Source organism: Oryx dammah, unplaced genomic scaffold (genome assembly GCF_014754425.2).
Source record: "Oryx dammah isolate SB20612 unplaced genomic scaffold, SCBI_Odam_1.1 HiC_scaffold_5, whole genome shotgun sequence".
Lineage (NCBI taxonomy): Eukaryota > Metazoa > Chordata > Mammalia > Artiodactyla > Bovidae > Oryx > Oryx dammah.
This window is the reverse complement of record NW_024070189.1, coordinates 46,943,846-46,959,946: the sequence shown is the minus strand read 5'-3', so window position 1 is coordinate 46,959,946 and position 16,101 is coordinate 46,943,846. Positions and strand designations below refer to the sequence as shown.

General features: G+C 43.7%; 1 protein-coding gene across 2 annotated transcripts in view; it reads right to left on the bottom strand.

Moving 5' to 3' along the window:
• Positions 1-15,129, bottom strand: part of GLRA1 (glycine receptor alpha 1) — an 87,115-nt gene extending 71,986 nt beyond the window's left edge. For both annotated transcript variants that reach the window (XM_040239542.1, XM_040239543.1), the window contains exon 1: positions 15,074-15,129. In XM_040239542.1, coding sequence (XP_040095476.1) covers positions 15,074-15,129 — 56 coding nt within the window. The remainder of the gene's footprint in view (positions 1-15,073) is intronic.
• Between the last annotated feature and the right edge of the window lie 972 nt (positions 15,130-16,101).

Here is a 16,101-nt window from a genome sequence, read left to right as displayed (position 1 = left end):
AACCTACCCAATCTCACAAGTCTTACTGGCATTTTCCAGTTAAAACAATAGCACTGTCCAAGATAGAATGATAGTGTATAGTACTCCCCAAGCCCAAATCAGTTGCATGTCATCTGACAGGTTTTGTCCAATTCATATACTGTGATTTAATTCCTTTTTAATTTGATTTTTTTTGTGGTTTATAATAAACTCTCAGTATTATAATGCAAAGAATTGACTCATTGGAAAAGATTCTTATGGTGGGAGGGATTGGTGGGAGGAGGAGAAGGGCATGACAGAGGATGAGATGGCTGGATGACATCACTGACTTGATGGATGTGAGTTTGAGTGAACTCTGGGAGTTGGTGATGGACAGAGAGGCCTGGCGTGCTGCGATTCATGGGGTCGCAAAGAGTCGGACACAACTGAGCAACTGAACTGACTGATTATAATGAAATTGATAATTCTAGTACCTAGGAAAATAAAATTCATGACAAGTATAACAAAATTATCCTGAACCACGGAAATCTATGTTACATACTATCAGTGGGACAATCATGAAATTTTAGGGGAAATCATCCTGATGTGAAGAGAGTTAGAGGTCTTGGTCTTTGTGTGGGCTGGACATTAATTCATGGTTGACTTTTCCTTCTGGCCTTGGTTTCCCCCTGGGAATTGAAGGAATGGGGTCAGAAAATTCTTTCCCTAAGTTTTTTTTTTCCAATGACCTAGAGGATGCTATAAATTACATATGGAATTGTGCAGGGCTCTAGTCACTCTGATGAAAATATATTCCAACCATCACTTGTTGTAAAAGCCCAAATCTCTAATGTAACTCTGGCTTCCATTTTCCAATGACATTTTGCTTCCAGCACAATGACTTCAGTGGGAAAAGCAACTTCCATTTGCTTGGAAAATTCCTTCAGAAATCCCAATCTGTCTCAGCCCCTAGGCTCGATTTTACTTGGAAGATACCAAGCAACTGGGCCCAGGTTCACCTTTCTCCAAATGTCTTTTTTCCCTACCTGGTATAAGTTGTCTTTTTATTAAGGTGAGCTCCAAGTTTGTTTTTGTGTCCATGCTTTCTGATATCCTCTGTCTTTTTTTTTTTTTAATACTTTCCAGCTTTCAAAAGTAATAAATATTGTTGTAAAACATCCAAGCATCACTAAAATATTTAATATAAGAAATAAAAGTACCCAACAGTCTCATTCTCAATAGATAATAACAACTATAAACAGTTTTGGGTCCATTTCTCTAGACTTTTTTCCCATGTGAGAACAATGAAACATTTAAAAAAATAAAAATGGGATCCTACTATACATACTGTTTTGCTTCTTGCTTTCCCCCCTATTTAATTTTTTTTCCTCAGTGTTTTTGACTTTTTTGCATGAAATGAGGTCATCTGCCTTTGGCACTTACTGGCTGTGAGACTGTAGATGAATCACTCCTCCGCTCAGGGTTTCAGTTTCCTCATCGGTAAAAGGAAACTGCGTTTCCCACTTCCCTGTGATATAAGCTTTAAGGGAGAGAGCACGTGGAAGTGTAGGCGCCCTGCGGTGGGCGCCAGTGAACCCTCCTCTCTCCCATTCTCCTGTTTGACTGGGTTTGGAGCACTGACCGTGACCTGAAATTCTGTGATTTCCTGGGTTGTTTCTTTGTTTGTACCACCTCTAGAAGTTAAGCTGTGTGAGAGCAAAGACCATATCTCTTCTGCTCATCACCATATCTGTCCCCCAAATGTAGAAAGATTACTGGTTTATGGTAGGAAGTCAATAAATATTTTTTAGATGATGAGGAAATTATCCTTGCTCAGCCTTGCTTCTGAATGATGAAAGACCTATAAGGAGAGGACAGGGCAGAGCAGGACTGGGCTGAGTCTTAGGTCACGGGAGATAGCTGGCCCATCCAGTGTTCCTGAACTCCCCATCTTCCAGTTTCCCCTTTCTGTAAGCCCTTCTCCTCTGCCTGTATCATCCTCTCTTGGCCCTCTTTGTCACCTGGTGAATTAGTCATTCTTTATGGCCCAGTTTAAGTGCCTTGATTCCTATTAAAATTGTCCTCCACTTTGTACTGCACCACGCCTGCCCCCTCCCAACCCTAGGCAGAGTTGTGTGTGTATTAGCTGCTCAGTCATGTCCAACTCTTTGCCATCCCATGGACCATGGCCTGCCAGGCTCCTTGTCCATGGGATTTTCCAGGCAAGAATACTGGAGTGGGTTGCCATTTCCTTCTCCAGGGGAGCTTCAATCCCTGACCCAGGGATTGAACCTGGGTCTCCTGCATTGCAGGCAGATTCTTCACCATGTAAGCCACCAAGGAAGCCCCCAGGCAGAGTTAGTCAGATTCTTCTTTATGATCCCACAATGCTTTGCACCTGCATTGCTATCACTCTACACGTCTTTTCCTATTGAATTCTTAGGGTGATTTGGCAGGGAAGGATAATTATCATTGTCATTTTACAGATGAGGAAAACTGAGGCTTAGATATCTTAAAAACAATCTTGCTCCAAGTCATAGAGTGGTATACCATCACATTTGGACTTCCCTGGTGGCTCAGATAGTAAAGTGTCTGCCTACAATGTGGGAGACCTGGGTTCAATCCCTGTGTCAGGAAGATCCCCTGGAGGAGGAAATGGCAACCCACCCCAGTATTCTTGCCTGGAAAATCCCGTGGATGGAGGAGCCTGGTAGGCTACAGTCCATTGGGTTGCAAAGAGTCAGTCATGACTGAGCGACTTCACTTTCTTTTTTTTCATACCATCATAAGTGGTTTGTGTAACAAGGATTCCAGAACATATTTGACTGATGCCAAGCCAGAGTTTTTAACTGCGGGGGTCAACTTAACTTAAGAATTATGAAATGACAGCTGGAAAGACCTAGGATTTTTATGAAGTCCAATCTTATTTTAGGGATAGAGAAACTGAGACTCAGTTACAAAGTCAGAGCAGGGCTTTCAGAGGGAGGAAAATTGTGCTCTAATCTCTAGGCTGTCCAATTGAGGTGGTGTGGAGGTTGACTCTCTCACTGAACCTTGTCACCCTCTTTGTCAGGAGGTGTAGCTTTTCATATTCCAGGGCATCTTCAGTGAACTCCTCCAAGACCTTCCCTTTGGGCATGATGCTATCTTTTCTTGGCTTCTGTCAAGAGTTTTTCTCTTCTACTAGATGTTTTAGGTCACATCACAAAAACTGGCTCCAGTGAGGTCTGTGTTTCCTGCACAACTGAAGGCCATTTTCAAAAGTTTGCCTTGTCTTATGGACAGGGGTCTTTCTGCAGACCCAGGCCACAGTGGGAAGCAGCCATATGTGCAATGGAACAGATGTGCTGAGAGGCCCAGAGTTTGGACATCCTTGGCTAGACAGCAAGGATAAGGCTAAACAACTCTCTGCAACAGCTCTCGAGCCAGGGCTGAGCTGTATGTCTAGCTCATTCTCACTGTGACTCATTTCTTGGAGCAAAAAGGTGTCACTGTGAGACATAGCAGTGCATTGCATTGGCTGGTTGGAAGCCTCCTGGTCCTGGGCTTCAGCAGAGCCAATAAGAGAAGGATGGGAGCAGGTATATACGGACAAAACAATTCAATTCAACAAGATCTGAATATCTGACATACATGAGCCACTGGGGTAATACTATCGATGAGGGGAATGGAGCAAGCTGAAAACCCTGGTGAGCACCTTTTCTTCATGTTGGCCTTTCTCATGAACCAAGAAACCCATTAAGTCCCTAGTCTTTGAAGGGCTTATAGTCCAACTGAACAAGTAGAAGGGCACCCAAATGTTTGTAAGGCCACAGTGTGCAAACTGAATGCTGAAGGTAATGCCTACATTTCCGAGGAGATTTAGGAAGGAGAATCCATGCCCAGTTCTGGGTAGGGATGGTGGCAGCCTGGGGTTGCTTCATGGAGGAAGTGTTGTTAGAGGTGGCTCGTGAGGTGTGGATAGGATCTGAGAGAAGTGGAGAGGGAATTCACTAAGGGCTTGTGCTCTGCTCAGAAGAAGTGCTTAAAGGTGACTGCATTTGTCTATTGGCAAAGTTTTCTCCATTTTTTATGATGAGGAACTTGAGGCTCAGAAGGGTTGAGCAAACTGCCAAGATAATACAGCTAGGATAATACAGAGACAGGTTTCAAAAATCAAATGAACTTGAATCTAGAATTGGTGGGTGTGCCTTTCGGGGCAAAAATGAGGGAGGGATCTTTCTAGATTTAAGATACGTTAGGGACCAGTGGGAGAAAACTACAGAGATGAGAAAAATGGGCATGTAACAGACCAATGAGAAATTTGGTTGAGGTAGAATTTGGTTCATGTGAAGTGAAGGAGCTGGGAATGGAAGTGGTGGCTGTTTTGTGGCAAGCTGAGAGTGGGGTCATACTAGAGCCTGGTGTTCTCAGCGAAGGGCAGCATAAACGCACAGATGAATGGGATCCATCTGTATGTGTACTGACAAGGTATTGCTGGGTGAGAAAAGGGAAGTTGCAGGGCATAGCGTTTAGTATAACCCTATTTTTGTAAAACAGAAACAGCTCAGGATTGTAGCATAGCAGTTAAAGACTCTGAAGTTGCACTGCTTGGATTTCAGTCTGGCACTGCCATTGCTAAGCTGGGCAGCCCTAGGAAAATTACTAAACTTCTCTGTTTCCTCATCTGTAACTTCATCTATACAATGGGATGAATAATAGTATATCCTTACAGGATTGTTCTGAAGATTACATGAGTTAATGCATATTCAAATTTTAGAAAGGCTTCTTGTCATTATCATGTTATTAAGATTATCTGGAAAGATGAATATTGAATTGTTAAGTGATTTACCTTAGGGAGTAAGACTTCTGTGTCTTTTAGCTTTAAACATATCTCCCTTGTGGTTTAAATATTTTATGGCAAACATGTATAATGTTTATAATGTAAACAGATGAAACAGCAAGTTTATTTCAAAAGTTAACATTAGGAGGTTGACATGAGAAGACTTTATTTCTATTGTGTTTTTTTCTCCTACTGGCAACAGGCCTGCTAGTGACACATTCAGAATTGTCTCTGGCATCACTCAGATGGCTGCTGGGAATAGGTGTCTGAGACACGATGTTTGGGTTTCCCACAGGCCTTGTCTAGAGTGATGCTCCTGCTTGTAAAGGAGAGCTAGCCTGGTCCTTGCCGCCTCTCCCCGTTCTGCTCCCTGCCCTCATCTGGGTATGTTTTCCTGGCCTAGAGGTGTTGTGAGAAGCCCTTGGGGTCTGCTTTGGGAGCGGCAGGTCCCGAGTTTGTGATGAGGTCTCTGATGCTGGAGATTGGGCTGCCTCTCCAACCTTTTATACAGAAGGTGAAGGGAAACTGGGTATCCTCAATCCTGTGTGTTTGGAAGTTAGAGCATGAGGCTTGAAAAGGTCTTTGGTCTGAATTCCAGGGACCAGCAATTAAAAAAGAAAAAGATGAGCCTGAGATTATGCTGCCTTTTTTCTTTGCCTCCCTGCTCAGTCATTCTTTCCTATTTTCCTGATAGCTCTTTCAGTGGAGTGATTAGGGGACAAAGAAAGGCTGTACTGCAGGGATCCATCTCTACCCTAAGACAGAGCTCTAACCACATGCTCTCTGCCCAGGGTGGAAGGTACTGTAATATTCCTCCCCTGTGAAGGGTGGAGATTAAACACTCACATCCATTTATGGATGTATGTTAACTTTGTATCTAGAACCACCTGCAGGAGATGAGCTTTTGATTATTCGAAGAAGCAAACTCATCTCGTTTTTGCCTCCATCTTCCTCTTCCAGGTCAGTCTCCTCCCCACTTTTCCTCCCAGGTTCATTCTTGGAATAACAGTAGCAGTATAATGGTTAAGAGAGTGTTTTCTGCAGTCAGACTTATCTTTGAATCCTAGCTCTGCTTCTTATGAGTTGCCTTACCTTGGGTAAACTACATAACCTATTTATGCCTCAGTTTTGTCACCTGTAATACGGGAATATAATAATACTTATGTCTAAGGATTTGTGATATGAGGCTCATGATGTTGTTAGCACAGTATCTAGTATTCAATAAACACTTGATAAATAGTAATGATTGGTATTGAGTGGTTGCAGTCAAGGCTGAGATGGAGCATCGTAAGGGAAGGAAAGAAGGGATGCCCGCCTGCAGTATCTGTTAACGTAAACGATGTGCTAGCTCTGTGCCCCAGCAATTCCATTTCTGTTCTTGTTATCTGCCTGGAAAAATGGCCTGTGCTCATTCACAAAGATGTAGGTTCACTGTGATTATTGCAGCACGGATTTCAGTGGAAAAATTGGAAAAAAGTAGAAATGTACATCAACATGGAAGTGGCTGGAAAACAGTGGGATATCCATAACGTATGCCCTGCAGTAGCTAAAAGAATGAGGTGGAGATGTTTGCCTCGACAAATAAAGCTTTCCAAGACATGCTGATATGTGAACAGAGTAAGTTGCAGAATCATATGGGCAATTTGATTCCATGAAATGATAGCATATATATTTCAATGAATAGTATATACAGATCAATAGATAGTATATATAGTTCAATAGATTTCAATATATATTTAAACATATGTATGTATAACTATTGAACTGTATATACTATCCCTTTGTGTGTGTATATTTATATATATGTGTGTGTGTGTGTATATATATATACACATATATGAATAAAAGTTATCAAGTAGGTTACCTCTTGAAGAAATAAAAGCTGGGAGGGACCTGGAGATCATCATCAAAGGGGATTTTAGGTTTAAGTCTAGTACTAGCATTTTTAAAAAAGAGAACATATATGTACGATACAATTTAAAAAGGTTAAGAGAGAAATACCTATCTGGCTAAGCATCTGAAGACAATGACTCTGTCAAATCAAAACCCTGACGGGAAATTCCCAGCTCATAACCCCTGTGGCCCCCTGGTAGAGGGTGGAGGCTATTAGCCTGATAGCCATATCAGTTCACAGGGGTTGCAACTTTGAGAGGAATATATAAAGAGGGGTCCCTATTAAGGAGGGCAGTGTAGCTACATGTTAAGGATATAGATATTCCAGCTGTAGGTTAGGGATATATATATATATATATATATATATGTACACCAACTTTAAGAAGAAAGAGGCAGTGTGGTGAGCTAGGAGGAAGGAAGTTTGTACTTGAATCTGACGTAGCCCTGAGATTAACAGTGTCTCTCAGGGAAGTCACTTTTCCAAGTCTCGGTTTTCTTGACTCTAAAATGGGGATAGTAGAAACTGCCTTATATCTATTTTTTTTAAGGTGGTTGGAAAGCTCATATGGGAATGCAGGTGCGAAACACTCTATAGACTGTGAAGTGCTCTTGTAAGAGAACCCCGCAAGTCTTCTGGCAGTCAGGGTTGCAGCAGCCTTGCCGCATTCCTCTGGAGCTGGGGAGTGTTGCAGAACTGAGCGCAGAGCAGTAAACACGCAGCTCTCAAAGGCTGAAGATCTTGACAGTCACTCTATTAGATGTGTAAGATACTAATATGCTTTTTGGAAAGGATGACAGGTTAAAGGGCTAGACAAGAAGGAAGGAAGGACATCACTCTGAGATCAGACAGATGACAGAAGGGACGGCAGTCTCGGAACATCTGGGGAGTCCTAAATAAGCCTCCAGTTATGCAGAGTTAATAGTACAATGTCCACAGGAAGACTTGTCAGCGAGATCATCCTTGGAGAAAGAAAGCACGGATTCCCTCCTTCTGCTCACCTTGATCTGCCTCTCCCATCAATCCCTATAGACTCACTGCTGTGGTCCAGGGCCCCTTGGTGCCAGCATTCAAAGCCAGTTCCTCGGGTGCCCCTTCTCTTCATCCACCCATCACACAATTGTACTTCCCCAGCTGTGTGAATGAGAATTTTTGGTGTACTAGGATTATCCCCCTAGTTTGGAGATGCAAATAGCTCCTTGAGGAACCCTTCTTAAGGGGCATGTTTATGTTTATGAGGGATCATAGCATGTGAAAGGGTCAAAGGAAGGAAAGCACAGGAGCAGAGTCCAGGGCACAACGGGTAGTAGAGGAATAAGTTTGGGGGATGAGCACATTTGTGCAGGGCCTTGGGTGGGCTGACATTCACTCTTGAGGAAGTCATTTGTTCTCTCCTGATCTGCAAGCTAAACAGATTGGTCTATGTCAAGTCCCTGGTCAGAATGGTTTAGAGCCTTGTTATTCAAACCTGTGGTCCACAGAAGCAGAAGCATCATCTGGGGGCTGCTAGAAATGCAGACCCTCAGGCTCCACCCCAGACCTCCTGAGTCTGAATCAGCATCTTAATGAGATCCTCAGGGGATCCACACACATTGAAGTTTGAGAAGCTCTGACTTAGTGACTCCTGTTACCTTTAGAGCTTTCTGGGTCCCCATCCTCAGAGATGCTGTTTTAGTGAGTCTATTATGATGGTGGGAAGCTGTACGCTTGACAAGCCCCTCATAGCTAGATGTGAGAGCTGTTGAATTACAGAACTGCCCCAAGTCCCCATGATTCTAGCAAAATATGATTCTCTGGGCTTGAATGGGTGGGAGATGGAGACTGGATCTCGCGAGCCAGGGAGCAGAGGCTTATTCTCTAGGGGCCTGGGGTTGCCCAGTATACGAGGCGAGAGAGAACGCTGCCCATTTCATGGCTGGGATAATGACTGTCAGCAGCTCCTCGTTAAGACGGTAAACTCATTTAGCAACAGACACTGAAAAACAGCCGAATTCAAAAGCAGAGAGTGGTAATCTAATTGCACTGAATTAGCCTCGGGGGACTCGGACAATATCAACTTCAGAAAACCACAAAGGGATCCTTTATAAGGAGTTTCAAAAGCCTCAGGGCCTTAGCACCCCTCATAAGGGCTTGCACTACAAAGCATAGGCACTGTGGGTATCAGCCCCTCTCCCCAGCATCTCAGGGCATTGTTCCCCTCTAATGTGCTTTCTGAATGAATTTCCTGGCTGGCCTGATGGTGTTTTCAGTTGTGTGAGGCTGAACAGGGAGTTGGTTCAGGAGAGACAGCTGGAGTTCAGGGCTGCGAGGCCTTCATCCATTCAATCCTGTGAACACCATCTGTGCCCGAGGACTGGTCCGTGAACCAGTGAATTTTCTGGTGGTCTTTCTGGCTCTGACATTGTCTTATTTCTGAGGTCCTTCTCATTTCTTAAAGCCAGAGTCTTACATAACCAAGGTGATTTCCTTGGTCGCATATGAGTTTGTGTGTTTATGTGTGTGTTCATTGCCCAATTTATTATCCAAGCCATTTCAGAGAAGGAAAAAGCATGAGTGGGTGTGTATTCATGGCATGATTCAGAAAGTTTACAGAGATCAGATCATAATTTGGAGATCAGGAGCAGGGGGAAGATTTGTCTCTGACCTGTATTTCATTTACTTTTCTGCAGCAAATTACAAATCCCAATTCACAAAAGTAGCTCGAATTCCTTCCACATCCCTCCTGGGAGGTGGATTTCCAGTCTCTGCTTGCATACCTCCACTGACAGGGACCCTCACTACAACTGAGGCAGCCAGTACACAATTGAATGATCTGTCAGAAGGTTCTGAATTACATTAAAACAGAATTTGTGTGTGTGCATTAAAAATATATTTATCTATTAATTCCAGTTCTTTTCTTGGAGCCATATAGAATAATTCAAATCTAATATTTCCCAAATGGAGTCCCTGAGTACCTAGAGGGTTTATAAAATAGTAATGAGGACTCAGAATCCATTTTAAACATTTCAGAGATTATCAAATTGCATATTTACTTCTGACAAGGCTCTATAGACTAACAAGAAAGCATCACACCTTTTCTTTTGTGTTTTCTTAGGTTAACTCATTGTGGTGGCATTGCTTATTACATGATGTTCAGTATTTCTGGCAGTTTGTCTTTGGTTAATAAAGATGGGGAAAACAAGTTAACAATGGATGGGGTTTGGTAAACAAATTTTTAAAAACTTAGCCTTATAGGGGAGGGAAAGACCTAAACAGAATCACTGACAAAAGTATAGACACCTTTGGTCTCTTTCTCAGGCCTCTCTTCACATCTCTGAGGATAGTGATCAGACATCGTATTTTCTCATCATACAAAGCATTTTCTGGGGAAACTGACATATTTATGGAATCTGTCAATAATCATGTCCAGGTTGGGATAATTTCCAGGGAGTGAGATTATTTATTATGGTCCTTAATTCTTTTAGATCTTTGAATGTGAATATAATTCTTATAATAATTGAAATATCCTGCTACCAAAACTGTTCTATTGTGAAGGAGATTGGGAGGTGATAATCCTTGACTGGCACAGGGAAAATTAATTTTAGAGACAGTGATTTGTCAATTCTCTTTATTTTATAGCTGGGGAAAGTGAGGCTGGAAAGGTGAGGAAACCCTCTCAAGGGCATGCCACTAGCTAAATTCTGGATCCTGGGTCTTCTACCCTTGGGGCCAAGGCCACTTTGCCTAAAGGAGCAGAGAACCTGCAGAATAGTGTGAAGATGGCCAGGCAGGAGACAGTGCCATCCATCTTAAAAATCATTCTGGCTTCTGCCAGCTGATGAAGGAAATAAAGTTAATGACGCCCACATAAATGTGATGCTGTTGCAGGCCGCGTGCACAGACTGTCTGGAGGGGAGCTCTGCGGGCCCTCTGATGAAGGAAAAAGGTATTTAATGGAGCTTTAAAAGGAGCAGTGTCTCCCCTTTCTGCAAGGACAGGGACTGTGGCATCTATTAGCTCTGTCTCCCCTGCAGAGTGCCTAGTTTTGGACTGGGCACGTCAACACAAGATAAATAAATGCCTGGTGTAGGAAAGAAGGCAGTATTGTCACTGAGGTAAATTCAGCTTGAGCCTTTGTGGGAATGGACCTCTGTCTTTTATGAAGACCTTATGTGAGTTGGGAGGGATAGTAGAGGTGTCGGAGTTAATTGTTTGAGTGGATTGATAAGAGAACTGAGTCCCTCTGAAGGAAAGAGATTCATCAGAGCCATGCTGCAGGATAAGAGAAGAGCCAAACTCTCCAAGGCAGGCTCTCAAATCGTAGCCTAACTGCTCTTTCCATGGCACTGCATGGTTGCAGCCTCTTTCACAAGTTGGTCTCAAAAATAAATTCCCTTCCTGTCCCCTGATAGGTCATTCCCAGTTTTGTAAGTATGCAGAAGTTATGTGCTGATTCATGACTCCATTTACCAGGTTGGCTTTCTTGTCCAAAATGTCCCTCAGGAACGAAAAACATGACATTTTCTCTTTCTCAGGCTTCCTGAGCCCCCAAAGAAGGTAGACTGACATTTTGATTGGCCCTAATGCAAAGTGGCCCAAGGGGCATCTTTCCTTGGGAAAAAGTCCTTGGCCCACTCAGAAGCTCCTCGACACTTTCCGCAGTGCCCAAAATGCAGCAGGTAAGATTTGAGGAGGAATACAGCTATGCTACTAGGAGGAAAAGATCCAGGTTGTCATTTGCTCCTCTTGGCAAGCTTGGAGAATGGGAAGCCAGAAGAACTACCTCAGAAGAAAGCTCATTTACCTTTCAGCTGGGTGGTTTTTCAGGACTGAGATATGAAGCAATCTGTTTACCATGCTCCTTTTGACCCCAGTGAGGTAGAGACAGCTTTCCTTCAAGGTTTCAATGACCTTTCTTAGCCAGTGAGTACCATATTCAGTACAAAACCCTGTGCAAGGAAACACCTACGGGTTGGCAGACAGAAGTGATAATAAAGGAAAGCTGATCATCATTTGGGAAAACCACCCGTGGGTTAGACTTGGTTTATCTCCTCTGCCTTTATTCCGGTCTCAAGCACAAGCTGGGTCTTTGTTTGCTTCACTCTTGTGCCTTTTGTGTTCCAGGGGGGCATTTTCTTAAAGAAAAGACTTTCCTCCTCATTACAATTGGTTCATCAGAGTCTTAGGTTAAATATTTGGTCATTCTATACCAGTGGTTCCCAACTGTGGGCAATTTTGTGCCCTCCTCCCATCCTAGACTTCTGGAGACATTTTTGATTGTCATGACTAAGGGAGAGAAGGTTATTGATGCCAAAGATACTGTTAAACATCTTATAATTTATAGTTCAGCCCTCATATCACAGAATTTTCCAAAATGTTCAAAATGTCAGTAGTGCCAAGATCGAGAAACATGATTATATACCATGGATCTATTTGAGTTACTCAGAAGGTGAGAAAATATGGGGCTCACCCTGGGCCCTTTCCCAGCCATAAGCCAGTGTAAGGGCTTTGGGAATCAGATTAAGTTTCCTTGTACTTAAAAAGAGGTTTGAAAGGAATATGCTCCCATTAAAAACAAAAACAAAAATATATCTTTGCTTATTGCTTTTGACCAGTCTGGATATAAAGCCCCATCCCCAACTAAAAACAAAGAGACAGGATTTAGTTTATTGAATACTTGAATATCACTCATAGAATTTTAGAACTGCAGGGTTTTTTGAAATATCAGGACAAGAACTTCAGCCAACTCACTTCATTTTACTTACAGGGACACAGTTGGTAAGGACTGCAATGCTGTTTGTCCCCCTGTACGCTCTTATCTCTTTCCCCTCAGTTTTTTCCAAGGCCTCCATCCATTCCCTTTGTTGGCACTGTGAAACTTCTCCCTCACTCACTCTGAGTGTTGTTTTGTTTGTTTTGCTGTCACTGTTGTCATTTTGCTGGTTATGTGTGGTTGCAGCAGCACTTCTGTCATCAAGAGTCTTTCCTTTCCTAGCCCCCAGATTTCCCCACCAAGGTGAGCAGCTGGCCTTCATTTAATCTAAGGACTACCTGGGTGCCTGCGATGATTGGATTGGCTCATTGCAACATGGTACCTGTCCCCTGGGGCAGAAGGGGTTATTCACATGGAATCTGCTAGGGAACAAGTCTCCAATTACCTCTACATACATTCTCTTGAGCCCCTAGATTTTAATGCTTTTGTATTTTCACCTAAACTTTAAACAATGAGAGAGTTAGTAATGAAAATGCCAATTAGACATAGACAGTACTTTCTCTCCTTGTGACCTTTTTATTTTTCTCATCTCTCTGAAAAATTGCTGAGGGTATTTCCCTAGTTCAATTCTTATATTTCCTATTTTATGTTTCATGTTCTAAAACAACCTTTATTCCCCAAATAATGTAGCCATTTCTGTATTTTGAAAGTGCAACAGCACTGTTCCCTTCCCAGCTCTCCATAGTCATGACTCTTCTTTCCTTATAAACACATGGCATTATATCCCATATTCATTGTAGCTCATGTCTGCCTTGTCGCAGGTAGGGGATGGAGATGTGGAGTTATGCGTCCTAATAAGCCACCACCCATAATTTAAAAAATTAATACAGTGGATTCCTAACCTTATCTAAATGATTACAGTGCCAACCTTTCAGACTGTCTCCCTATTGTGAAAGACAATGTCTGGGAGAAGAAAAATCAAGCATTACATACTGTTCAGCAAGAAAAAAAGGAGTTGGAAGGGAGGATGTGCTTGGTCCTATTAATTTGCTCTTTAATCTCTCTGGTTCAGTTCAGTCTCAGAAAGCCAAACAGAATCAATTTGCATACAAATGTTACCAAGTATTCCACCTCCACAGCATTTTCCACTTCTACTATGTATGTAGAAGAGAAAGAATTTGGTATTGGTCAGAGCATACCTCCTGCCCTTTAGCCCATAAAGTAGCTACATTTCGCAGGGCCCTGGATTGTTGCACTTTTAAAATTTGGTTCCTTGAGTATTTGTATTCTGAGCTATGGGCAGGACCATGGCCTATCAAGTAATTATTTGAACTGGAGATTAGAAGCTTTAGCGTTGGGTATCTCAGAGAAGGAGAGAGGTCTTTTCTTCATCCCAAGAGAAATACATGGAGAGAGGCTCACGTGTAGACACTTACAATCTGGAGAGAGGTGTCATTCATTTAATAAACCAAACACTGGATTAATCAACAATTCATATGCAGAGTTCACTATAATGTAAAAAAAAAAATCCAACCAGAAATATTTGCTGCTGATTTATGATGGGAGAGACTAATATGTGTTGGTTTACTTATTTTTAAAAATAACCTAGAGTGGATTTTTCAAGTGACTGTTAATCCAATGTGATGGTAAAACATGAGAGGCAGACATCTAAAATGAAGAAGATTAATGATCCCTGCAGGTCATGGGAGAAGACTAATTTTTTTCAATTCATGTAAATGGAATTTATCATAACCATCTCTGAAGATGGCATGATTCACCCACTTATGAAAAGACTGTACATTTCAATGCTTCCTGAAGAGGTGATTTTTCACTTTTCACTTGTGCTAATGTAAGAATGCTAAGCCTATGGGCAGAAAATTTTAACCTAGGAGATGGTGGCTGGGGGGAACTCATTTCTGAGTTGGAGACAGACAGAAATTAAAAACAAAACAAATGAGACTTGTCCATCAGTTCAGGATCTGCAGCTAGCAAGCAGAGTTTGGAAAGATGAATGGGAGATAGGAGGGAGTCAAAGTTTCAAAAGAGAAATGTGTTCCGGAGTCTGTTCCTGAGTAGATTCCCCTCTGCACCCATGTTCAGAGCTTTACAACCTGAGGTCATAACGCTATTGTTTCCATTCACTGAGCCTCAGCAACAACCCCCACCCCCATACCGCAGAAAAAGAAAACAACAACAAAAAAGGAGAGAAAATAATATGTTCTGTGTCCAGTGGGTTCGAGTGCAACCTTCCCCGTCACCGCTAGTTGTCACTTGGCTCCCAGACGGGAGAGCTGAGGTTTTCGGCACTGCGGTTAGAGAGAATGCAGTCCTAATTAAACTGAGAAACTCCTAAAGCTTCCCCTTAAAGTCCTCAGCCAAGTGAGAGTCAATATGCAAGGGTTTTGGGGGAGAGTGATGGGGCAGGGAGTGTAGAAGGCAGAAGGACAAACAAATCGCAAGAAACAGGCAAACAGCTGCCAGGGCGGCCACTGTCTCAGACCTCCACGCACAAGCCAGACACCCTGCGGGCGGTGGGGGGGGGGGGGGGGGGGGGGGGGGGGGGGGAGGGAGCGGGGGGATGGAAGGACCCGATTGCCGCGGTATACAGCACCCTCCTCCCCCCGAATGAGGGGATCACAGACAGAGTCAGCCTCCATGCTCCTTTCCCCCATTTCCATCAGAGCGATGTGGTCAGTAAAAAATTGCATACCTGAAGAATACAATGGTCTCCCAAAGGTAGAGTCGAAGAGTATTGAAGCTGTACATTTTTCAGGTCCTTGTGCTTTGTAGTCCACGAGTTATGGGGACAAAAATGTTTCAAATTGGCACTTACAAAACCTGCTAGCGCTGCTGAAAAAAATAATCCAAATCCTAAGGGGAGGTGGGGAACAGGGGCGCAGAGGGAGAGCCCCAGGGGAAATCGGAGCAACGGGGATCTAGGTACCACGGACAGAGGCAGCCGCTAAGCGTTTCAGCACCACGGAGAGCGTCCAGCCCTGCTTTTCAGGAGCGCGAAGAGTATTGCTGTTTGTTAAACTCCAGCGTGTCTGTTGGCTCCCTGCGGCGCTGGGGAGGCACGTTTGGGGTGGGTATATTTTCTTTTTTACCCCTGTTTTTCTGTTTAAACGGCCAGCCCGTGAAAGGAAAAAAAAATCTGTGGAGATCAGAGCGCTGGCCTCGGACCGTTAGACTGGGTGAGCATCCTGGGTAGGGAGATCAGGGCTTTATGCCCCTGGGCTGGCCTGAGGGGGTTAGGGGCAAGGGGAAGCGATTGACGGTGTTGCCTTCAGTTAAATCCCGGAGAATGTGCCAGGCTGGTGCATCACCACCGAGTCTCGGAATCTCGTTACCCTGCCTGCGTACCCGTCTGCTGTCTCCTTGCGATCCCTGTTCTCTGGTCCCCGCCGAATAAGTTATGATCGCTGCAGAAGAGGTGTCCCATTGCTTGGGGCTGCAGACGTGAGAGAGCTCAGGGCAAGTTTCAGGAGCTGCCGGGGTCCATGGCGACCCCGCGGGGCTCAGGAGCCCAAGGCTTCAGATGCATCTCGGCTTTCTGAGCTCGCCCATCTTCCTCAGGCCAGGACTCCTTCAGGTCTTCAGACTTTCTTACTGCATTAATTTAACAAACTGGCGGCGTGGGGGATTGGTGGTAGGGGGGTGGCGGGCGATGGCTGACGGGAGGGGGTGGAGAGAAAAAAAAGGGGGGAAAAACTCCTTAGTATCTTCAAACCCTCCCAC